Here is a 25,810-nt window from a genome sequence, read left to right as displayed (position 1 = left end):
ATGCTTCCTCTTGGGGTCCTTGAAGAATTGTGTTCCTTCATCCAGGAAATTCGTCCAAGTCAGTTTCTTCTGAGTGTGTGTCTTCCAGCTGTTGATATTGATGTAGCATTTCTTGAGATAAACCTTCAGGGAGTCTTTGACGTGCTTCCTGGTCTTCCTCTCATTTGACAGCCTTCCTTGAGCTGGGCAAAGAAGATTTGCTTTGGCAGTTGGAATCTAGGACCCTAAACACCTGGCCAGCCTGGTGGAGTTGATTTCAGATGATCATGACTTTGATACTAGTGCTGCTGGTGCCTTCAAGGACGCTGCTGTTAGTACGCCTATCCTCTCATCTGATGCAGAGAAACCGCCTCAAACAGCATTGATAGTACTTCTCCAGGGCCTTGAGGTGGTGTCTATATGTAGTTCAAGTTTTGGAATCATCTGGAAGAGTCAGAAGGAAACTGCCTTATTCACAAGGATCTGTGTATGAGTGCAGATGATGCTGTAATTGAAGGCTGCCATCCTTAGGAATCTAAATGTGGCACTCGTGGATTGGATGTGGTGTTGGATCTCCATATTGATGGTCAGCCTTAGATGAGAAGTAACTCCACAGGTAAGTCAAATGTGCCATGATTGGGAGGATTTCTCCTTTGATCTTAATGGAGGGATAGACCAGAGCTTGCCCTCAGATGGATTGGTAAAGGACTTAGTTTTTTTTGAGGTTGAGGCTGAGATCAATTATTCAGTGTGTTTCGACGAAAGCATGAAGACGAATCCCTTCCAAGAGAGTAGACTTATGTCAGCGTTGTTTTCTTCTTGGATTCCAATTGATTGAAGTTGTAATGTTTTCCGTCCATCTTGTACATGATTCCACATCATTGGGAAGTTTGTTCTTGACAAGATGAGGAATGGTGGCAATGAAGATGGAGAAAAGAGTGGTGGCAATGATCCATACCTGTTGATTTCAGTCTTCAAAGTTTACTATTATATTGCCATCAGTGAGAACAGGCCAACTGAGATTTCATTGAATGGCAGAATAGGTTTGAAGGATGAATGGATTTTCTCCCATTCCTATATTTCTAATGGTAGCTTTAAAAATAATTTAGGAAATGAAACTGAGCAAAAGTTGCTGAAAAATAACATCGTTCATCCTTTGAAATTGGGTATGGTGTATTAGATCGATCTCTACAATGCATTATAGAAACATGTCTCAGGTTTTTGTTGGTTACGAAAGCATTCAAGTAAAATTTTAACTTTATTACATTCAATAAATATGAATGTTATTTTAAAAAGAAGTTATAATTAAATCCAGAACTGAAGACTTTCAAGTATCTGACTGTAAAGTGCATGTACAAACAATAGTTGTAATTAACTGTAGGCTTGCAATTATCTATAGGAATTGGACTGGTGATCTAAAAGGAATGGGTTATTTTTATCACAGCTCCAATTGGGTAGAAGAACACGATGTTGCATGTTTTGGGTGATTCAAATACACACAAGGAAATCAAGTAAACATTTGTCAAGTATGCAGCAACAGAATTGTAATAAAATATTCCTGGATGCTTCACAGGTGCATTTTAAAATGAGCTTTGACACCATATCTCAAAGAACAATTTTGGAGCAAATGATCGTAAATCATAGTCAAAGACATAAATTTTATGGAGTGTCTTAAAGGATGAAAGAAAGCTAGAAGCCAGGGAGGTTTAAGGAGGGAATTCCATAACTGAGTGCTTATGAAACTGAGAATATGGCCACCAATAGTGGAAACATTAAAATCAGGGATGGTTAAGATGCCTGAATTGGAGAAGCACAGCCATCTTGGAGATTCTAGCTCTGGAGAAGATGCAAAGTAGGAAGTATGAAGCAACTTGAAAGCAAGATGAGAGTTTCATAACTCAATTGTTTCACCAGAAGGTAATTGAGTACAGGTATAATAGATAAATTTAATTTGGCCTGAGTAAGAGCATGGGTAACAGAGCTTTAATGATGTCTGGTTTAGGGAAAGTTGAAAGTGAAGGGTAACCAGGAGTTCTTTGGAATAGTCAAGACAAAAGTTAACAAAGGTCACCATTCACAGTTGATTTGTGAATTGTGAAAATTGTGTTTAGAGTAGCTCCATAAGCTCAGGATTAGGTCATAGAATGTAAACTCAAGGAGCCACAGAGATACCACACACTCAAGTGTCACTACACTACCCAGCAGTAGCTGAGCCTTGAATTTGAGAGGAGATACAGACTGAGACATCTGAGGAGATGAAAAGAACATAGAACTGTACAGCATAGTACAAGCCCTTCAGCCCACATCCTTGAGGTTAAGTGTAGGTAACTTTAAATTTGTACTACTTTGAAAATTTCATATCTTCCCAGAAACCAGCCCAGAAAACATCTTATTTATTTTGTGTTGGAGGGTTGCTTTTCAGACTGGATGCCTGTGACTAGCATTGTGCTACAAGGATTGGTGCTGGGTTCCCTGCTATTTATAATTTATAAGAATGATTTGGATGTGAACATAGGAGGTATGATTAGTAACTCTGCTGATGACAACAAACTTGGAAGTGTAATGGACAGCAAAGAAGTTACCACAGCGTACAATGGGATCTTGATCAGATGGGCTGAGAAGTGGCAGATGGAGTTTAATTTAAATAAATTTGAGGAGCTGCATTTTGGAAAGGCAAATTGGGCAGGACTTTTGCAATTATTGGTAAGGTCCTGGGGAGTGTTGCTGAACAAAGAGACCTTGGAGTGCAGGTTCATAGTTCCTTGAAAGTGGAGTCACAGGTAAATAGGATAATGAAGGAGATGTTTGGTAGGCTTGCCTTTATTATTCAGTGCATTAAGTAAAGGAGTTGACAAATCATGTTAAAGTTGTGCAGGACATTAGTTAGGCCACTATGAGAATACTGCATGCAATTCTGGTCTTCCTGTTACAGGAAGGATGTTGTGAAACTGGTAAATCTTTTCTGAACTTTTTCAAGGATATTGCCAGGGTTGGAAGGTTTGAGCTACAGGGAGTGGCTGAATAGACTGGAGCTATTTTCCCTGGAGCATTGGAAGCTGAGGGGTGACCATATAGAGGTTTGTAAAATCATAAGGGGCATGGGTAGGGTGAATAGTCAAGGCCTTTTCCCGGAGTGGGGAAAGTCTAAAACTTAGAGGGCATAGGTTTATGGTTAGAGGGGAAAGATTTAAAAGGGGCCTAAGGGCAACTTTTTGATGCAGAGGGTGCTGTGTGTATGGCATGAGCTGCCAGAGAAAGTGGTGGAGGCTAGTACAATTACAGCATTTAAAAGGCATTTGATTTGGGTTTATGCATAGGAATGGTTTAGAGAGATATGGACCAAATGCTGGCAAATGGGACTAGATTACTTTAGGATATCTGGTTGGCATGGATGAGTTGGACTGAAGGGTCTGTTTCCATGCTGTATATCTCTATGATTCTATATATGACTTCTGTTATTAATAAAGGCCCCAGGGTTTGGCAACTTAAACACATTTCACTGTATTTTTTTTTTGTAAAAATACAAGTGACAATAAATTGCTACTCTATTCTATTCAATATAGAACTGCTCAAAATTCAAATTGCCATATACAAAAAAAGGGTAATCTGCTTGTAATTCATAATTAGGAATGATCATTTGGGGTATGGAATGAGCTGCCAGAGAAAGTGGTGGAGCCAGACACAATCACAACATTTTAAAAGGTATCTGGATGGGTATATAAATAGGACGGATTTAGCAGAATATGGTCCAAATGCTGGCAAATGGACCTAGGTTGGATTGGAATATCTGGTTGGTGTGGACAAGTTTGATTGAAGGATTCATATAAAATCTGTAATTCAATGTTGGAATTCACTTACGTAAATAAATTTTTTGAATTTTTGCCTTTAACTTAAAAACCCATTTATGTCCAGCAATTTGTAGCATCAACTACATTCAGCATCATGACTGTACAAACTGTATAAATACATTTTTACCTAGGCTGCACTGATGCTCACTGAAGCCCTGAAAGAACGTGAAGCACAGATTGAACTAAAGAGAAAAAAAGATAATCTTCATGAAAGAGAAGAGAAAAGCTATATGGAGGAAATTCAACGTCGAATTAACTTGGGTGAGGATGAAGAATATCAAAAATTAATGAAAGATAAAGAAAAGAGAATGGCCCTTGCTGAATTTCATCAACAGCAGTGAGTATAGTTTAAATTTCTATTGTTATTGAATTAATCTCTCTTGTCCTCCTGATTATCAGATGTCATTTAGGGAGAATTGTACAAAGGTGAGTATGAAAGGATCGCAAAGCATATCGAAAACAGTACCACAGATAATACAATTGTATTAGGAAAAAATGGATGATGAAGATCAATGTGCACTCTTCTAAAACTAGAAATGGTAAGTGCAAATAAGGAAATGTTAAATGTGTTCAGGAAAGAAAGGGAAGGAAAGAAACAAGAAGTGGTGGTATTGGTTAAGAATATTACCAGGCCTGAGAGGATGACAATGACAATAAACTTAAGTTAAAAGAACTATACAGCAGTGAATTTAAGGACTTTAATAATCCTAATATATGCTAAAACAATAATAGTGTAAACAGCAGAGGGCGAAGAATCTCTGAAGTCTGTTGAGGGGAATTTTCTTTGTCAGTATATTTCTGGCTAAACGAGGGAGTAGGCATTGCTAGATCAGGTTCGGAAGATTAGTAGGTCGTGTGAATCAAATGTCAAAGAGAAAACATTTAGCAAACAGTGATCAGAGTGCCAAAAGATTTAGTTAGCTATAGAAAGACAATGTGCAATCGAGAGGAAAAGTACTTAATTGAGTAACAGCTAATTTTAGTACGATGAGAACATAGTTGTCTCAGGTAAGTGAAATGAAAGATTGACAGACAAAACTGTAAGGAAACAGGAGACAGACAGCCTTTTATAGAGGAAATAGTTAAGGTACTTCTGAGGTACATTCTCAGGAAGGGGAACGATGGAGCAAGCAAAACCATATTTTCCTGGAATATACACAAAATAGAAAATAAGATGATGTGGAAATAATGTGTGCATGACAGATATCAATATGATCATTCAAATCAGAATCAGGTTGAGTACAGATAACTCAGAAATGGGGGGAAAAAATAGAAGCAAAGAAAAAGCATAAAAGACTGGTGAATATAAAAGGGAATCCAAAAGTTATTTTAAAACATTAGAAGGACAAGGTGTGGGATTGGGGATCAAAAAAGGTAGAGAGCATATGCAAGGTACTAAATGAGTACTTTGTATCTGTGTTTACCGAGGAAGAAGATGCTACCAAAGTCATTGTGAAAGAGGAGACACTGGATGAGCTAAAAAACTAATAGAGTAGAGTCTATTTCCGTGCTGTACACTCCTATGATTCTATGACTCTATATGAGAAACGATATTTGCATTTAAAGTTAATACGTTGGATTGGGTTGGATTCCTTGTGAGTTGTTAGTTTATCTAAGTAAAGGTTGAATTAATGGAGGCACCAGCCATAATCTTCCAAGCTTTCTTTGATGCCAGCATGGTGCCAGAGGACTATGAATTGCAAATGTTATACTCTTATTTAAAGAAGGATGTCAGATACATGCAACACTGCAGACTAGTCAATAAATTCTTAGTGACCGAAAAGCCTTGAGGAGATTATATAGGTTAAAGTTATCAGTCACTTGAACAAGTGATGATTAATTAAGGAAAAGTTGTACTATTTGTTCAAATAAAGTAAGTTTTTGACTAACTTGATTGTGTTTATGATGAGGTAGAACAGACAAATTTGATGGAGGTAATGCAGTTGAGTAATGCAGACTGCTAAAATACATTTGAGAAAGTGCATTTCTAGCGGGGAGATGATAGCCTAATGGCATTGTCACGGGACTGTTTATTCAGCAGGGAAGAGAAAGTGAGGACCACAGATGCTGGATATCAAAATCAAAAAGTGTGGGGCTGGAAAAGCACAGCCAGTCAGGCAGCATCCAAGGAGGAGAGTCGACATTTCTAATATAAGCTTTCCTGATGAAGAGCTTATGCTCGAAACATCGACTTTCCTGTTCCTCAGATGCTGCCTGACCAACTGTGCTTTTCCAGCACCACACTTTTTGACTCTGTTTATCCAGCGACCCGGGTTCAATTTCTTGCCATGGCAGATGGTGGAATTTGGATTCAATAAAAATCTGGAATTAAGAGTCTAAGGATGACCATGAATCTGTTGTCGATTGTCAGGAAAAACTCCTCTGATTGACTAATATCCTTTAGGGAAGGAAACTGCTATCCTTACCTCACCTGGCCTACATGTGACTCCAGACCCACTGCAATGTGGTTGACTCATAATTGACCTATGGCCAATTGAGGATGGGCAATAAGTGCTGGCCTAACCTGTCACACCCACATCTCATGAATAAATAAAAAAAATTGTACCTGTTTACAAATTTGAAATCCATTGAATAAAAGGGCAACATGTATACTACGTTTTGCTGATTGATGGACCAAATGGGTAGTGGTGAACAATTGTGTGGTGAGTAATATATTTCAAGAAGACAGAGACAAGTAGATGGGCTGAACAAACACTTGGCTGATGAAATCACATGCAGTGGAGTGAAAAATAATATACTTAGGTTGAAAGAATAAGGGGCATAATATAAATTAAAGGTATGCTTCTGAAAGGATGTAAGAACATGTGCAGTAGTAGCACCCCTAACCCTGGACCAAGAGACCCAGGTTCAATTTCCATCTGCCCCAGAGGTGTGTAATCACATTTCTGGACAGGTTGATTAAAATATAGATTACATTTTAAAAACAAGAACAGGGAATTTGTGTGTGCATGATGTTAAAGATATCAGAGTAGGCTGAGAAAGTAGTTAAAATACTTTGGGGATCTTGGATTTTATAAACAAAAGCAAAAATTGCAAAAGCAGTGATTAACCTTTATTCATCAATTCAACTGCAGTATTGTGTCCAGTTCTAGGCACCACCCGTTAAGAAGGATGTCAAGCTTTAACAAATGTGCAGAAAAGATTTATCAGAATGTTTCATGGATAAGCCACTTCAGTTATCTGGATAGGTCGGTGAAACAGGTGTTAATTTTCATAAGGAAGAAAAGATTGAGAGATTTGAGGTAGATATTCAGAATCATGAAGGATCTGAACAGAATTTGTCCCATTGGCTGAAAAGTTGAAAACCAATGGACATTAATGTAAAGTGATTAGCAAAAGATACCAGAAGTGACATGAGGAAAGCTTTTTTACATAGCTAGAACTTTGGATCTGGAATGTACTGGCAGGCAAATTCAACCAGTGCTTCAAAAGGAATTGGATAAATATCTCAAGAATAAATTTAGGGTACTGTGGGGAAAGAGGTTGGGGGGACCCAATAAAATGCCATGGATATTGGTGGTGCAGCTATCTGACAGAGTTGGTGCACTTAAAAGATTGATCTTATCCTTATATTACAACTGCCAGTAGTTATAAATCCCCTTGTTACAAATTTGAGAACCTGAGTCATTAAATATATCTTGATAGGCAGTTTTTTTCTGAATGGATGTCCATGAAAACTGTTCAGTTTCTGATTTAATTTAAACATATGTTTTCAAATTTTTGCCTTTGATGCTAGAATAAAGGAAAATGGGCATTTAAAAGAACTGGAGAAACAACAATATATAAAGGAGGGAGAAGAAATTAAGAAATTAGCTCATCTGTATCAGTGGGAGCTCAATAAAATTGAACAACTGAAGAACCAAGAAAAACACAACAATATGATGAATCATAAGGTAGGAATAATACATTTTAAGTATTTCAAGCAGTTGGATAACATTACTTCCAGAAATCTGGATGGTTTGTTATTGTGGCACACTTATTAATGATTTTATAAAGTGAATTTTCAACTTTCTGTTGTAGTCTCAAATTTGTTTGGAGAAACTGATTCTTACATGAATTAAGATTGTAAATACTTTGATTATTGTGGATATTTTAACATAACTTCAAAAATGAGTGGTACTAGAAAAGAAAATTCCTGCACATTGCCCTTAGTTAAATATTTTCAGCAAATATAAGCTTAAATTTTCTGATCAGTCCAAGGATATGAGGTGGTACAACAATTGCACTGGCTCACCCATCGTATATTGGCCTTACTATATTTTTAATGTCAGTTTTGTTATTACAATGTAGTGAACACCTGGCATTGATACTATCTGTATGTACTCTTGCTGCTGGGCTTAAGGTCCTTCAAAAATTAAACGGAGAAGGTAATTTGGGCTCAAATCTTTAATCAGCAGTGCCGCTAAAGGTGGTATTACTGAAGCCAAATGTCCCCTGGAATTTGTACTACATGCTGAATAGTTTCAGTATGGACACCATCTAGAGAAGAGTGCTCATATGGATGTTCCCATAAGGAACTAAAACAATGGAACCAGCCAGATTGTAATATCTTGCTGAATTTATCACCCTGAATTTGAACCATGCAGGTTCATTCAACAAAACTATGCATAACTCAAAAAGATCAAACATTCAGTTACAAATGAATGGTAAGTGAGGTATTTTTAGCTCACTACTGTGTAGAAAAAAAATGTATGAAATGAGAAAGAAGAGTTGTTTGTTTCCCTGATGTTCTATTACAAATTTTCTGGAAAGATATGAGATTGTGGAAAGAGGTCTCTCTAGTAGTGAATGCCACCAGAAGAGCAATGTGAAAGAATTGTAAGATTTATACACCAGTTAACATGGTATGAGTAGCATCCTGCTTCCTTGGAGACATTAAAGCATCAGCTATGTTGAGTGTCCTATCAGTGAAGGTAGGAGAAAAAAATGTCTGTTTGCAGCTGGGTGTACATTAAATTGCTTACTTGAATTGATGTGTTTCATCACCAAATCCTTTATGTTCATTGAAACCAAATGATTCCAACTATCTAGCACAGTTGCATGGTGCATGTATATTTTCAGGTAGCCACACTGACTTGTTTGTTTGGGAGTCACTTAATGTCCTTATTACATTTCTCACTGGTTGCAAAAAGAAGGGGAAGAACACTATCAAGACTTCAAAACTCTAGGTATCCTTAGAAGGGTGACCTCAGTGGCATTATTGGAAAATTGTCACAAAGCCAGGGTTGAAATAACCCCTTTCTCCTCTGTTTTATAGCTCACTGACCAGGTAGCATACATTTAAGCCCATTACCTTCTCAGCCCATCTACTGAAAGCCATGTTAAGTCTGTTCAGAAAGACACCAATTTAACTTGGCCTTTTCTCTTCAGCAACAATCCCAGGCTCTGATACATGCAAGCACAGCAGCAATTCAAAGCATTCATTACCACTCACCATCATTTGCTAGTAACAGTTCAGATATTTATATCGTAGGAGATTTCAACAGAAGGGGTAGTATCAAATTATATACTCGGGCACAAAAGGAGGGGAGAAACCTATTGTATGGGCCTGTGGTTCTCTGTGCTGTATGAGCTGATGCTCGTGATGAAGGTTTCTGCCACCATTATCTTTTAAGTGTAGAAAAGTCCAGGGTCTGCTTGGTCTAGTACAGTAGGTACAAAAAAAAGGAGAAAGTGAGGACTGCAAATGCTGGAGGTCGGAGGTCAGAGGTTAGATGAAAAAAATCTAACTACAAGAGACTCTTGTAGTTAACAAGATATAGGTTTTTTTTGCATTTAGCCAGTAGTTACATGTTGCATTGTTTTGGAAGACATTGTTACAAAGATGTTGAGGATGACCAGATGCTGTGTCTCTTGCCTTTGAGATTCTAAGCTGTTCTGTTAGTCCCCATGATCTCAAAATAGTGGATGGTGCTTATGGCATATCTCAATACGAACACTTTCAAACCCTTATACAACATATCCCTCTCAAGTATTTTTTGCTTATTATTAATAGTACATTCGTGTATATAATTAGATTTACCACTGTCCCATTTCCCCCACTTCTACAGATTCAAGTGACCTAGACGTTTCACTGTTCTCTTGGAACATGTTCTTTCCAGACTTGGAAAGACTGGTAGTTTTCTGGTTAGAAGATTGTTGTCTTTGATTTTCTTTCTGACAGTCTGATGTCTGTACATATTTTTAAACTGGAGAACTTCAGAGGACCTCTTTCCTGCTGAAACGGGTAATTTTCTTCTTTATATAATCTTGAATCATTGGACGTTGGTCATCCTTTTTCAGTGAGACTTACGAAAAGTTGTATACATCACATCACATCACATTTTTATTCTCAATCATCTGAAACATGTATACATTTTCCTTCAACTTGTTGATTTGGTTTGGACTCCCTCCTTCACCCTTTGGTTCCTAACTTTCTGTCTTCTTTAGATTAGATTACAGTGTGGAAACAGGCCCTTCGGCCCAACAAGTCCACACCGACCCGCCGAAGCGCAACCCACCCATACCCCTACATTTACCCCTTACCTAACACTACGGGTAATTTAGCATGGCCAATTCACCTGACCTGCACATCTTTGGACTGTGGGAGGAAACCGGAGCACCCGGAGGAAACCCACGCAGACATGGGGAGAACGTGCAAACTCCACACAGTCAGTCGCCTGAGGCAGGAACTGACTATGTGGAGTTTGCATGTTCTCTCCGTGTCTGCGTGGGTTTCCTCCAGGTGCTCTGGTTTCCTCCCACAGTCCAAAGATGTGCAGCTCAGGTGAATTGGCCATGCTAAATTGGTACTCTGGTACTCTGTTTGCCATTACTTCACTGTCAGTGTTGCTTTGCTCAACTGCTATTTTGCTTTGCACTTCAATATGTTCATCTCCTTTCATCATCAGTAGAATTCCCATCACTACATCCTGAAATGTCATTTGGCTTTGGTTGATTTACCCAGCAGGATCATGTGTCCAAATCTTTCTGCTTGAAGAATCATGAATTATAAGGACAAATCTAGACTTTGAATTTGCCTTAGCATTTATTTTGTACACATGTTGCCTTTTGATGGCATCACAGACGGACATGGAGTCAGATTTCACATTGTATTAACAACATACAGTTGATACAACATACAACATTGATAAAATACAACCCTATGACTGCTTAGCCATTATCAAGCCATAGATCAACAACAATTTCAAAAATTAACTGAATTGGAGCACAGAATAGATGTAAAGTTGTGAGCAAGTCCAATCAGATCTGGACGAGATGCTAGGACAGTCCAGTAGACAGAGACAGGCCAAGGCACTTGGTGGGGGGGGGGGGGGGGTCCAGAAAGCTAAATTGTATATATTTTAATGCTAGGAGCTTGACCAGGCAGATTAACTTAAGAGCATTGGGAATATGATATTGTTGAATTACTGAGGCAAGGCTGAAGAGAGGACATGACTGGCAGGTCAACATTCTAGGATGTAGCTGTTTCAGGTGCCATGGGGGATTTGTAAGGGAGGTGGAGCATTGCAGTATACATAAAGGAAACCATCACAATCTTAATTAAGGATAATGTCCTTGAAGGGCCTTAAAATGAGGCTATCTGGGTAGAGTTTAGAAAAAAAAGGGCAGTTTCTTTGCTACACGCCTCCCGATAGTCAGAGGGAGCTAGAGGAGTAGATATGTTGGACTTGTGGCGGTCAGCGAGTAAGCCCTGTGCAGCCTTGTGGTTGACGAGTTGGCCCTGAGTTGACTCATGGTGACAGCATTGTCATCAGAGAGTTTGGGTTCCCAGCAGCTTCCGCATTAATGAGGCGGTCCTAGCGCTGACTCATGGCTGCTTCAGCAGAGGTGAGTTTGAGTTCCTGGCATCATCCTCACCATACGGGGTTTCCTGGGGGCAGTGGCAGAATCAAGTTTGGGTTGGTATGGTACCTGGCAGCATCAGTGGCATCTGCATTGGTGAGGTCCGACGAGGATTCATCGTAGCGAGTGTGTCAGTGGAGGTGAGATGGCACCCAAGAGTGCCAACTTCCATTCCAGCGGCAGGAGCACAGCAAAGCCATGGTCTATTTAACAAGAAGGACTGTGAAGTTGAACACTTTTTTTCTTTATATCTTTATTCTTCTGCCTTTATATTCTATATTTTGATTTATTTTTCTATGTATTAAAATGGCTCCAGAGTGTGGCGACACTATTTAACACTTCACTGTAACAAAATGCACATGACAATAAATGAATCAAATCAGTGAAATCACAAAGGTCTGAGAGAAATGGGGTTATATGTTGGGGATGTCAATTTTGCTAATATTAGCTAGGATCACTTTAACATGAAAGGATTAGATGGGATGGAAATTTTGAAGTCCTTTTAGAAATATGGCAGACCTGGATCTAATCCTAGGGAATGAAGCCAGTCAAGTGGTTGAAGTTTCAGTGTGTGAGCATTTTGGGGATAGTGAGTAACTTTGTAATTTCAGAGTTCTTATGGAAAGGAAAAAGGATAGTGCAGAAAGTGAATTTCAATATCGTTAGGCAGTATCTTGCAAACATAGATTGGGAGCAGTTACCTACAGGTAAATCTATATTTGGAAAGTGGGAGCCTTTTAAAAGTAGTACAGTGAGAATTCAGTGTTAGCATGTTCCCCCAAAAGTGAATGGCAAGGGCAGCAAGTCCAGGTAACCATGGAAATCAAAGGATATTGAGAGTTTGATAAGTTAGAAGAAGGAAGCATATGTCGGGTACAGTGCCTTAAAAACAGGGGAAGCCCTTCAAAAGTATAGAGTGTAAGAGTTTAATTAGGATGATGGCAGATGCTATGAAAGAAAACCCCATAACTTTTTATAAGTATATTAAAAGTAAGAGGATTATCAGGGAAAGAGTGGGACTTATTAGAGACCAAATGGGCAAGCTGTGCTCAGAGTGACATGGGTGGAGTCTTAAATTAATACTTTTCGTCTGTATTCACAGAGGAGAAAGACATTGTAATGGTGAGGTTCTGGAACTTGTAATAACAGAAGGTATTAAATGTTATAACAGGCATAAAGGCACATAAATCCCCAGTGCCTAATGAGATGTATTCCAGGCTGCTATGAGAGGCAAAGTGGATATATTTAATACTTCGCTGGCCATTGACAAATGCCAGATAACTGGAGGATAGCTAATGTGATTTCTTTGTTCAAGAAAGACAGTAGGGACAGGCCAAGCTATTACAAAGCAGTTAGTCCAATGTGTGTAATAGAGAAATTATTCCAAAAAATTTGAGGGACAGGATTAATCAACCTTTGGAAAGGCAGAGATTGATTATGGATAGTCAGCACAGATTTGTTAGAGGGAGATCCGATATGAATATTTGAGGTTTTTGAAAAAGTGACTAAATATATTGATAATGGTACTGCAGTTGATGTTGTATACATGGACTTCAGTAAGGCCTTTGACAAGGTCCCATGTGGAAGGCTGGCCATAAAGAACTCATGGGATCCAAAGCAAGTTGGCAAACTGAATGCAAAATTGGCTTACAAAAAGAAAGCAAAGGGTGAAGCTTGAGTGATGTTTGTGATTGGAAACCTATGACCAGCAGTGTAGCACAGGGAATGATGCTGGGACCCTTGCTGTTTGTTATGTACAATAATGCAATGGATGTGCATGTAGAACGTACAGTTACTAAGTTTGAAAATGGCATGGATAACTTTTGGTGTTATTGATAGTGAGGAGGATGGTCTCAGTCTACAGTCTGATATTGATCATCTGGTAAATTGAATTTAATCCTGATAAGTGCTGCATTTTGGGAGGCCTAATAAGGAAAGGATATACGCAATGTATGGGTGGGTGTACTGAAGAATACTAAGGGGATCTTAGTGTAGAAATCCGTAGATTGCTGAAGGTGTCAGCACAAGTGGACAGGGTGGTGAAGAAGGCATATGAGACGTTGTTTCATTTTCTGGGGTGTAGAATGTAGGAATAAGGAAATCTTGTTACAACTTTATAAATCATTGGTTAAGCCACACATGGAAAACTGTATGGAGTTCTGGTCAGCACATTTTTTTTTTGAAGGATATGATTGCACTGAAGAGATTAACGAGGAAGTTGCCTGAAATGAAAAGTCTCAGTTATGAGGAGAGAGACTGGTATGCTGAGTTTGTTTTCCTTAGAGCAGAGGAGGCCAGGGTGGGGAAGGGGATCTGAATGAGCTATATAAAATTATGTTGCACCTTATTTATGATCTGATTTCTGCCCCAGTGAGGGACCTGCCCAGCTTGCTCTTGTAAACTGCAGAGTCAGTACCTACTCTGCTAGTTGGTAATTTATTCCAGAGGCTCCCAATTTCCTGAGGAAAAATGCCTAACATCAGTCTATTCTGACTAATGCAACATTTAAACTAATGTTCCTGCCCTTCACAATCTATCAGCAGAAACTGTAACCAACTCTTCAATTATTTTGTATATCTCTATCCGGTTGCCTGTTAAGATTCTACCTGCCCTAAAGCAAATACAGCAAGATCCTTGAGCCCTTGTGTCAAAATGGTGTACTTTGATTTATAGAGACTAAGACCTTTGAACTCTGAACAACTAAACTCAAATGAAATATACCACTGGAAATCTTGAAAAAATATGACTTTAATAGATTATTAAGTGTACGTTATTCTATTTCAGACACATGTTGCAAACCTGAAAATCATTAAAGCACTAGAAAACCAAAAAGAAGAATTGGAAGATGAAAATATCAGACTATTCGTTTCAGCAAAACAACAAATGTTAAAACTTAGAAAAAAACGACAAGCAGAAATAGACAAGTAAGCAATGTCCATTTTTTCAGGTGTGCACAGATGATTTGTTGAATTGTTGAAAGACATCTGTGGCTGCTAGGTTCACTAATGTAATTCAGACAATGAAATGTGCCATCCTCTCCTGGTCTGGACTACACGTGAGTCATGATCCATAGAAATATGGTTAACTCTTAACTGCCCTCTGAGATAGCCTAGCAGGCCATTCAGTTGTGTCAATCGCCACAAAATCTCAATAAAGAAATTAAACCAAACAGGTCACTTGGCATCAACGGAAGCATAGGAAACGACAATGGCAGAAACAGCCCTATCGATCCTGCAAAGTCCTCCTTACTAGCATCTGGGGGTAGTTCCAAAACTCAGAGTTATCTCACAGACTGATCAAGCAACAACCTCACATTGTCTGTAAGGTATGATTCCACGAATATGACTATGTCCCAGGCATGACCATCACCATCCCTGACTATGCATTTTCCCACAAACAGAATAGACTCAGCAGAAGTAGTGGCACAGTAGTATACAACCAGAATGGAGTTGCCCTGGGAGTCCTCAACATTTACTAGGGACCTCATGACGTCAGGTTAATCATGGGCAAGGAAATCTTCTGCTGATTACCACAAACCATTCTCTGGCTGATGAATCAGCACTCCTGTGTTGAACAACACTTAGAAAACACTGAGGGTGACAAGACTGCAAAACTTTATTTAATCCAACCTTTTTTTTTGACATTGCCTGGGCCTGTACAATGTTTCATTGATGGTTGATTCCTTCCTTTCTTGTAAGGAAACGGGGTCTGAACCATAATGTCGATGTTTTCACCATTAAATCTCACAATTATTCTCTTTGTGAAGAATGAAATTGATTAATTCACCTTTTTGGATAAAGCAAAGTTAAGCATAATATTAACTAAATGTTATCAGAAACCAGCTGCCAGAAGTCTCTCAGGAGTGCCAAGATCCAATGGCATCGATCAAAATCGGACATAAGAAAACATCTTTAAAAATGTGGACTTTGGAAAACAATTGTTTCAGGGATTATTTAATTAACAAAACCCTACCAATGAACTAACTAATCTCCTGCCTCATTCATGTACTAAGGGATGTACTTGCTACCTGAGGTGTAGCACTATCAGTTATGGCAAGCATAAGTACAGTAATTAAAAATGGCAGGAAGGGGTGAGAGAGTGATTAATAAAGCATGCAGTATCCTGACTTTTATCAATTGGGTACAAAGTACAAGAGCAAGGAGATTATGTCAAACTTGTATAAGACACTAACTAGTTTGGCCTCAGCTGGATTATTGCACCCAATTTTGGGTGCCACACTTTAGGAACAATGTGAGGGCATTGGAGAATGTGCAGCAAAGATTTGCTAGCATGGTCATAGGCATGAGGACCTTCAGTTATGAAGAGGAATTGGAGAAGTTAAGACTATTTTTCCTATTTAGAAAACTGAGAGGAGATCTGATAGAGGTATCCAAAATCACGAGGATTATGGCAAAAATAGATAAATTGGAACAGTTCCTCCCTATGAAAGGATCAAAATCAAGTGGGTACAAATGTAAACTAATTGGCATAAAAAACAAGAGCAAAATAAGAATAAGACTTCTTCACATGAGTGGTTAAAGTCTGGAGTAAAAAGTCTGAGAATTCTTGTTTATTTGTTAACAAGATATACGTGTCACTGACTAGGCCAGCATTCATTACCAGTAAGGTGGTGGTAATAAGCTGCCTTCTTGAACCCATGTGGTGCAATTATACCCACAGTGCAATAAGCAAAGGAATTCCAGGACTTTGACTCAGTGACATGAAGGAATGGTGATATAGTTTGAAGGTAAGATCAAGTATGGCTTGATGAGGAACTCTCAGGTGGTGGTGTTCTTGTGTGTCTGCTGCCCTTGTCCTTCTAATGGTAGAAGGTAGGGTTTCAAAGGGGCTGTCCAAAGATCATGGGTAAGTTGTCACAGTGTGCCTTGAGGATAGTACACACTGTTGCACTGTGAGTTGGTGATGGATGGGGTACCTAGATGGTGTGGAGTGTCTTCGTAGCATTCATCCAAGCAAGTGAAGAGTATTCTTCATTCCTCACTTGTGCCTTTACATCGTTGACAGGCTTTAGGGAGTCATGAAATTTCTTAGATTTTGTAGACTCTGACCTGCACTTGTGGCCCCAATGTTTAAATGGCTGGTTCAGTTCTTGCTATGCTAACTCCCAGTATGTTGATAATGGGGAAATTCCAATGATGATAACACCATTAAATATCAAAAGGAGATGGTTAGATTCTCATTGGAGATAATTATTGCCAGATATATGTATGATATGAGTTTCTTGCCAGTTTTCAGCTTAAATATGAATGTTGTCCTGGTCCTGTTGTCTATAAACAAGAACTACTTCAGGACCTGAATCATTGCCAATGGTACTGTACATAGTGCAATCATCCCCACTTCTGATCTTATGATGGAACAAATATCCCTGATGAAGTAACCAAAAATAGTTGGACTTTGGACCTGGGCCTTGGTTCTAAGGAATTCCTGCAGTGTTGTTCCAGGACTGAGATGGAGTGTAGTGGAAGCAAGTTAAATTGGGGCATCCAAATTCATTAGCTTGCTATTCGAAAAGGAACAATGGAGAAAAGGCAGGAGAAGGACATGAAGTGAAACTATTTTTGGGGGAGCTGGTTGCAGACACAATGAGCCAGCTCACCTTCTCCTCCATCATAGCAGTTCTTGTGATCTGCTTTTGTAATGTAAAGTCAGTCTAAATGCATTGGACATTCAATGTCTTGATTTATCCCATTGATGAGATCATTAATTAGTCTACCTACCTTGTCTCCATATTCACAATTTCTGTTCAATGCAAGCAAACCATTACTAATTAAAATTTAATTACCATTATAAAATGGTGGGTCATGCAGTATCATGGTCTATGCTGTATGTATTAGCAATGTACTAAAAACTATCCATTTCTGCTGAAATGGAATAATGTGTCTATTAGTATTTATCTGATTATTCTAGGGAGAAAGAGGATCATAGAAAACTGATGATAAGACTAATAAGTGAACAGATGAAAGAAGAAGTGCAGGATGAAACACACCGCATTGCCAAGGCTGCAGAAGAGATGGAAGCTAAAAGACAGATGGAAATTAAGCAAAAGGAGGAAAAAACAGTGGCAGATTTGAAGGCAATTGAAGAATACAGACTTATGATGGTAACCTGCTTGTCAGTCTGTTTCTACGTGCTCTTTTTCTTCCTACTTGTAACGTGTCATGTATTTCATTTATGAATTTTGACATAGTAGGGATAAAATTGAATTTAGGCTAAAATAGGCAGCAGCAATTGGCTATCTATTATGTACCATATCCATGCTGACTTTAAGTTGGTGGCGGTGTTTACTTTTTTTTTCGTCAGTTTCCTAAACTGAGGAGATTCTCAATCTCCTGGATATTTTTTTTTTCTTAAATTTGTTCACCCCACTGCCACCTAACAGCAGTAATGCTTATTTTCTCCCAGTACCTGTAATGTGTGTGCAGATGTGAGACACAGTGAAAGACAACAGGTGTACAAATCTTTATTCATTTTCCACCACCAGGAAGAAAGGAAACATGGAGTGGCCAGTGACAAGCAGTGCCCTTCTCAGCAAAGGGCAATGCTGCGTGATCAAAAAGTAAAGGAGAGGGCAGGGATTAAGTCAAAATCGAAGGAGGAAATAAAACACTCCTCATCCCGCAGTGCCCACCTCTCCCTGAAAACCTCCAGGGTGTTAGTAGACATCGCATGCTCTTATCTAGGGACACTCTGGCACAGACGTAAACATGGAAGAAGGGCAGGATTAGTGGTGCTGGAAGAGCACAGCAGTTCAGGCAGCATCCAACGAGCAGCGAAATCGACGTTTCGGGCAAAAGCCCTTCATCAGGAATAAAGGCTCACTGCCTTTATTCCTGATGAAGGGCTTTTGCCTGAAACGTCGATTTCGCTGCTTGTTGGATGCTGCCTGAACTACTGTGCTCTTCCAGCACCACTAATCCAGTATTTGGTTTTCAGCATCTGCAATCATTGTTTTTACCATGGAAGAAGGGCAGGCAATTGGCCATAACAATCCCCTCCACGGCCCTCTGCCTGGACTTGTTTATGGCCAGTTTGGCCAGGCCAGGAGCAGACCCATGAGAAGGTACTCTGACCTGCCCGTGCCCCGCTGTGCCGGGTGCCCGAAGATCAGGAGCGTGGGGCTAAAGTGCAACCAAAAGCAGAGAAGGTTTTCCAGAAAACTAAAAAGGGAGTGCAAATGCCCGCACCCCATTTATACATGGTCCACAAACTCCACAGCACCACAGAACAAGCAGTTGGACTGGGAAGCAGTATTGTTTATTTGAGCAACACTTGGAGGAAGCATTTCCTGCATATCACTAACCATGACACCCCAGACGTATGGGCCCCAGCTATGCCTGTCTCTTTGTTGGCTACATAGAGCAGTTGATCTTCCGTACTTACACCGGCGACACTGACATTTTTTACAAACCCACCAACTCCCACAGCTACCTGGATTACACCTCTTCCCACCCTACCTCTTGCAAAAATGCCATCCCGTATTCCCAATTCCTCCGCCTCCGCCGGATCTGCTCCCAGGAGGACCAGTTCCACCACAGAACACACCAGATGGCCTCCTCCTTTAGAGACCACAATTTCCCTTCCCACGTGGTTAAAGATGCCCTCCAGCGCATCTTGTCTACATCCCGCACTTCCGCCTTCAGACCCCACCCCTCCAACCGTAACAAGGACAGAATGCCCCTGGTGCTCACCTTCCACCCTACCAACCTTCGCATAAACCAAATCATCCGCCGACATTTCCGCCACCTCCAAACAGACCCCACTACCACGGATATATTTCTCTCCCCACACCTTTTCTGCCTTCCGCAAAGACTCTTCCCTCTGCGATTACCTGGTCAGGTCCACGCCCCCAAACAACCCACCCTCCAATCCTGGCACTTTCCCCTGCCACCGCAGGAACTGTAAAACCTGCGCCCACACCTCCTCCCTCACGTCTATCCAAGGCCCTAAAGGAGCCTTCCACATCCATCAAAGTTTTACTTGCACATCCACTAATATCATTTATTGTATCCGTTGCTCCCGATGCGGTCTCCTCTACATTGGGGAGACTGGGTGCCTCCTAGTAGAGCGCTTTAGGGAACATCTCCGGGATACCTGCACCAATCAACCACACCGCCCCGTGGCCCAACATTTCATCTCCCCCTCCCACTCTGCCGAGGACATGGAGTTCCTGGGCCTTCTTCACTGCTGCTCCCTCACCACCAGACGCCTGGAGGAAGAACGTCTCATCTTCCGCCTTGGAATACTTCAACCCCAGGGCATCAATGTGGACTTCAACAGTTTCCTCATTTCCCCTTCCCCCACCTCACCCTAGTTCTAAACTTCCAGCTCTGTAACTGTCCCCATAACTTGTCCGGACTTGTCCTACCTGCCTATCTTCTTTTCCACCTGTCCACTCCACCCTCTCCTCCTTGTCCTATCACCTTCATCCCCTCCCCCACTCACCCATTGTACTCTATGCTACTTTCTCCCCACCCCCACCCTCCTCTAGCTTATCTCTCCATGCTTCAGGCTCACTGCCTTTATTCCTGATGAAGGGCTTTTGCCCGAAACGTCGATTTCGAAGCTACTTGGATGCTGCCTGAACTGCTGTGCTCTTCCAGCACCACTAATCCAGAATCTGGTTTCCAGCATCTGCAGTCATTGTTTTTACCCCAGACAATTACCTGCATTAAAGCTTTGAATGTTTAACAAAGGAAAGATTTCTTCCAGTTTCTGCATATACCAGTCATTGCTCTCTCCTGCTCATTATGCTACTCTACATCACACCTCTGCGCCCCCAACTCCCTATCAGATTATTTGCCACTCTACACCACTCACCACCAATTCCCCCCTACCTAGCCTGTCCTGCTGTCTACCACAGACCCTTCACTCTTTTTCTCTCTTTTCCCTCCATTTCCCTTACCACTTGCTTCCTGTGGTCCCTCCTCACTTCCTGCATCATTTGCTTTCAAACCCCATCCTGCCTTACAGGTCCTTGAAGCTCCAGGGGGAGGTGACGGCCTAGTGGTATTATCACTGGACTGTTAATGCAGAGACCCAGCTAATGTTCTCTCTATCCACACCAATACACTACCTCCAACACATGGCCTTTTATCATATGACTTAACTTTCCGAGAGGTTACCATGTCAAATGCCTTTCGGAAGTATAATTGTAACACATTTTCTAGTTGCCCTCTATCCACTCTGGTTGAGATTTCCTTGAACAACTGACAAATTAGTCAGATACAATTTCCCTTTCATGAAAATCATGTGACTTGACTCTGCTTGATTAGATTATGATTTTCCAAATGTTGTGCTATTACTTCCTTCATAATTGATTCCAACAACAGATGTTAGCTAATTGGCCTATAGTTACCCACTTTTTGTCTCCCTGTTTTTTGAATAGGGGTGACACATGGCAGTTTTTTGGTCCTCCGGTGCTTCTCTGTTGCTACCTCTTAAGATCTGAGGATACAAGTAGTCAGGGCCATGGAAATGTATCTGCTTTAAGCTCAATTAGTCTGGTTAATACTACTTCTCTAATGATAGTGATAGTACTTAATTCTTTCCCCCTTATTGCAGAATCTGTTTAACTCCTCTACCATTTCCTTGTTCCCTATAACTGTCTCCTCAAATTCATTTTCTAAGGGGCCTACATTTACTTTGATCTCTCTCTTTTATATATTTAAAGAAGCTCTTATTGTCAGTTTTTATATTCCTCACGAGTTTTGCCCTCATTTTATTTATCACGGTTATCTTTTTAGTGCTCCTTCGCTGGATTCTGAATTTATTTGGGGCTATCATCTTCCTGCTCCTTTTAACACTTCACCCTTGGCTCCTTCCCAAATCTCCTCACCACTCCCTTTGCTCTTCGCTTTTGCTGCTACTAAATGTTTGGAGGCAGAAGGGACTGGGATACATGAGATAGCAATGAAGAGAGCATCGAGGAGCACTAGATGATAAACAGAGGAGAGTGTCTGAATGCCAGGGAGCTGCTTGGGGCCAAGGGAGAAGTGAATGGATGAAGGGTGATTGTGTGAGAGGTGTACGAGCAAACAAGGGAGCAACAAGGGAGTGGTGAAGGGAGTGGACAGTAGACAGAACTGAGGTTTCACAAAGCAAATATCCGGGGCATATGCACAACAGTGATAAGCATGCCTGCCAGTAGCCAGAGTAATGTAACTTTCCAATTTCCTCTTACTCCTTTAAAAATGACAGGAGTCACTGAGTCTATAACTAGGCATGTATGTAATGGATGGCCAATATAGTTCTGTGATACATCTTTGCTGAAGTTAAATTTCACATCAGTAGACAATAAAACTTAAATGATTCTTTCTGGTATCCTATTTGGCCATAGAGAATTGGGTATTGTAGATCTTAAGAATACATAGAAGCATGGAACAGAAGAATATTTGTTCTCCAGAATGAATGTTGAGAATTAAAAGACCAGAAACAATGATTTTCCTTGGCTGTTGAGTTCAAGAAGCAAACACGCATTTCATTAACTCTATTGACTTGCTCTCCAAATACTGGACCAGCTTCCCTGTAAATTATTGATGTTATTCATATTCATCACTCTCTTGTGCATTTAAAGCCAAATATTAGTTACTCTGAACCATCCATTCACCTTACCTCAGCTTCATTCCATGCCTTTCATTGTTATTTTCTTTGGGTCTTGAGAAACAGTTTGAGAATTTTATATGTAGCCCCTCATTCTCCACTGGCTAAGGCAGAATAGATTTAGAAAAACCTGAACACATAATTATTGCTCTTCATATTAACCATTTGTTTGTATTTATAACAGTTTCTGATGCTAAATGAAAGTAAGATAAATAATGATCTTTAACTTCAAAATGTTTGTTGACATGTTTGCCATGATGTATTAAATCAACCACATAGGTATCTTGGGACTTCATATTTTACAAGAATATTTTCAGTCACTGAAAATTGCATGTGAATATAGAATAAAGTAGAAATGAAAGCAAGGCACATTTAAGTTTTTTTTAAAAATATATATACCTTATTAAAAACAATAGTTAAACAAATTTGATGTTGGGAATCTACTTGGATGTATAGTAATAAATTTAAATAATGTGCATTCAGATGAAGAAGCGTGAGGAGAAGGAAAAGGAAGAAAAAATACAAGCATTAGAAGCTCTTCACGCCAGGATTGAAGCAGATAGTTTAAACCATGAACAAGACAAGAAAAAGAAGTTAAAAGCCCGAGAAGAGGGTGAGAGTGTGCAAGCCTTCCTTGTTGAACAAATGGTAAACATTACTGTTTAATGTAACTTTTTATTTGTTTTTCTTCACTTAGAGCTGTATCTCAATCAGAGCTAATAGCCCTGCATTTCTTTACACCTGTAAACTTGGATAATAAGCAATAGGAGCCCAGGGATGATATTTCCATTTGCTTATTATAGTACTTCCACCAGTTTCCTGACTAAGTTCAGCAAGCAGGAAAATAATTAATAAAAATATGCTTAAGGCATTGTTTCGTGGCAACATAGCAACTCTTATAATTAAAATATTAATAATAATATAGATACCAGGCAGCACGACAAAGAAGAATCAAAATTATGCTGCCAACTATTAGTGGATATAAATGGAAACTTTTATCTTTTGGCAGTGTGAACAGGTCTGAATACTGTTTCTCACTGGCACTTAGAGGAGACCATGAAACAAATGTCAGCATGGGCCATATCGGTGTTAAAACCTTAAAAATCAGACAGCTATCTAAGACCATCTCCGAATCATCCACCTTGGCTTTGGCTGAAGACAGGTGGATGATTAACTCACCTCTCGGAGCAAGTTACAGTGATGCACTTTATGACCTCGGTGCAGGATAAATGCTTTAGAGGCACTGAAATGATCAAGTTAACATGATCACTCTACTGTACTTGAAATGGATCATTCTTACAGCTTTATTTTTGTTTTCCTTTAGTTTTATAATTAATATAGATGTGCTTTATTTAACAAACCAAAACATGGTCAAGGAACATGACTAAAATCTGAAAAGGCTTGATTTATTTTTTTCCACTTTTCCAGGCAGAAAAAAAAGCAAAGGCTTTACGTGATCGTGCTGCTGAACTGGAGCACAAACAAAAAAGCTTAGCTCTGCTTGAAATGGAAAAGAAAGAATTTGAAGAATATGCACAACAAATTATAGAGGCAGCTGCAAAAAAAGGCCGAAATATTTATCCACTTCTTAAAGCTGCTCGCCAAGGCATTGGTGGTGGACGTGGTCCAGTGTTGATTGACGAAAGTGGGATAAGACCTAGTTATCAGGTCAAGGACACCTCTGGAGTTCAACTTCCAAATTATAAACGCAGTACAACTGAGGCAATTAAGAATTTACATGATAAATGTGATATTCAGAAATCCAAGAAATCACTGGGTTTTACATGGTAAAAGCTTTGGAAATTAGTGATGTATATATTGATTTTCAATGTTACAAATATTTTGCATTATTGAAAACTACAATGAATCTTTTGTGTAATCATCTTCACATCAGCAACCAAATACAATTCAATTTTAATATAATTATTCTCTTTAATGCACTTGAAACTAACAGCATTTGAGTAACTATTCCAGTAATGTGTTTGAGAGATTTTAGCAAAATATGAAACAGTTACTGAAGGATAATAGCAAGTTTGAAGAGATAAATAAATAAATGTTGTTTCACATCGAGTTTATCTGCATCAGTACAAATAAATTTTGGACTGGAATAAAAAATCTACACTCAAATATATGTGATTTGAATGAAATAATAAGTTGATTATATTTTGCTCTTCATCAGATCATGATTCTAATATTGTACATTAGTTACAGGACTGATATTGTTATAATTTTTAATGTTGGCATTAACAATAAACTAAGTAATTCAAAGTGAAAACAGAACATCAAAAGGATTCTACAACATTTTTAAAAATAAAAATCAGACTTAAACTATTGTAAAGAAACCAGCAGAGTAGATAGACCAGTTGTACTACAACACACAAATGAGTCCTTCCTGGAAAAATGCTGGTTGACAGCAGATTTTCTACAATTTTGTTGACTGGGTAAATATATCAAATGTAAACTCAAGCAAATTCGGCTAAATTAATTTTCCATTGACAGCATGAGATAGAAAATGTCGGCTGAGAAATGAATTTGATCAATTTACCAGAAAAGCTTTATATGCAGGTCTGAAAAGGTTAATATTGACTGCCCTGGGGGGTTCTTCTGTAGAGTGAAATCTGCATTCCTTCAGCTCTTCCCTCCTGCTGACTGCTGTCTGAGCAGCACTTAAAGCCACGCCATAAGATCTCACTGTGAGATCTTCATATGAACAGTCAGATAAAATCTGCACTGCTATCTACCATATTTTAGGGCATGCCAAATCATTACACTGTTACAAGCTGCTGTTCACCATGAATATTGCTTACACCATCCTCAGTGTGGGGAAACTCCAGGACCAGCTTCGTCTCCTCTGCTGGAGGAAAATGCACTTCTCAGTCTAAATAGAAAAGTCATTTGTTATTAACGATATGTAATCTGCAGCATATCACTAGTTATAGGTTACATAGATATGACACACATTGTTACAGAAACTTTGAAGAGAACCTGATGTTAGGTTTCTCTCCTTTAAAATCCTAAATAAGTTCATATGACATCATACCAGTGGTTCTTGTGGGCACTCCTCAATAGGAGCCATTTCAGATTGATATTCAAGCTTCAATTTCTTCAATTGGTGGTATGAAATTGGTTGTATCTTATCAATATGCATAGAATCTCAGTTTATTGCTTCAATCTGAAAATTGACATCATTAGAATACTCTCATTAATGTACTTGCATCTCAGCTCTGAATGGAGATGGAGCCTACAATATTCTGACACAAATGAGTATTTTATCATTGACATTTAAAGCAAGCTTATAAAAAGATGTAAGAGAATATATCTTCACAAAAGTTTTAAAATATGGGTGCGTCCATTTCTTGACAAGCTGAAATTCTAAAATTGGAATGTTACATTTGATTTTTTTTTACAATTTTTGCTTGTTTTCATGGCACTGCCAATTTCTATAATAATTGATTGCAAACATAATTTTAACTGCCCTTTAAAGTCCACAACTCAGT

The 25,810-nt window shown here is 39.3% G+C and overlaps 1 protein-coding gene across 3 annotated transcripts in view; it reads left to right on the top strand.

The window, feature by feature from the left end:
- cfap210 (cilia and flagella associated protein 210) overlaps positions 1–24,743 on the top strand; it is a 193,092-nt gene extending 168,349 nt beyond the window's left edge. For 2 of the 3 annotated variants that reach the window (XM_072579274.1, XM_072579275.1), the window contains exons 5-10: positions 3,959–4,164; positions 7,585–7,741; positions 14,478–14,617; positions 17,622–17,814; positions 22,797–22,961; positions 23,742–24,743. In XM_072579274.1, the coding sequence (XP_072435375.1) occupies positions 3,959–4,164; positions 7,585–7,741; positions 14,478–14,617; positions 17,622–17,814; positions 22,797–22,961; positions 23,742–24,104 (1,224 nt within the window). In that variant the 3' untranslated portion in view covers positions 24,105–24,743. The remainder of the gene's footprint in view (positions 1–3,958; positions 4,165–7,584; positions 7,742–14,477; positions 14,618–17,621; positions 17,815–22,796; positions 22,962–23,741) is intronic. The other variant, XM_072579273.1, reaches the window with a different exon arrangement.
- The last annotated feature ends 1,067 nt before the right edge of the window (positions 24,744–25,810 follow it).

Source organism: Chiloscyllium punctatum, chromosome 10 (genome assembly GCF_047496795.1).
Source record: "Chiloscyllium punctatum isolate Juve2018m chromosome 10, sChiPun1.3, whole genome shotgun sequence".
NCBI classification, from domain to species: domain Eukaryota; kingdom Metazoa; phylum Chordata; class Chondrichthyes; order Orectolobiformes; family Hemiscylliidae; genus Chiloscyllium; species Chiloscyllium punctatum.
The sequence above is the reverse complement of the archived record's forward strand: the minus strand, read 5'-3'. Positions and strand labels throughout refer to the sequence as shown.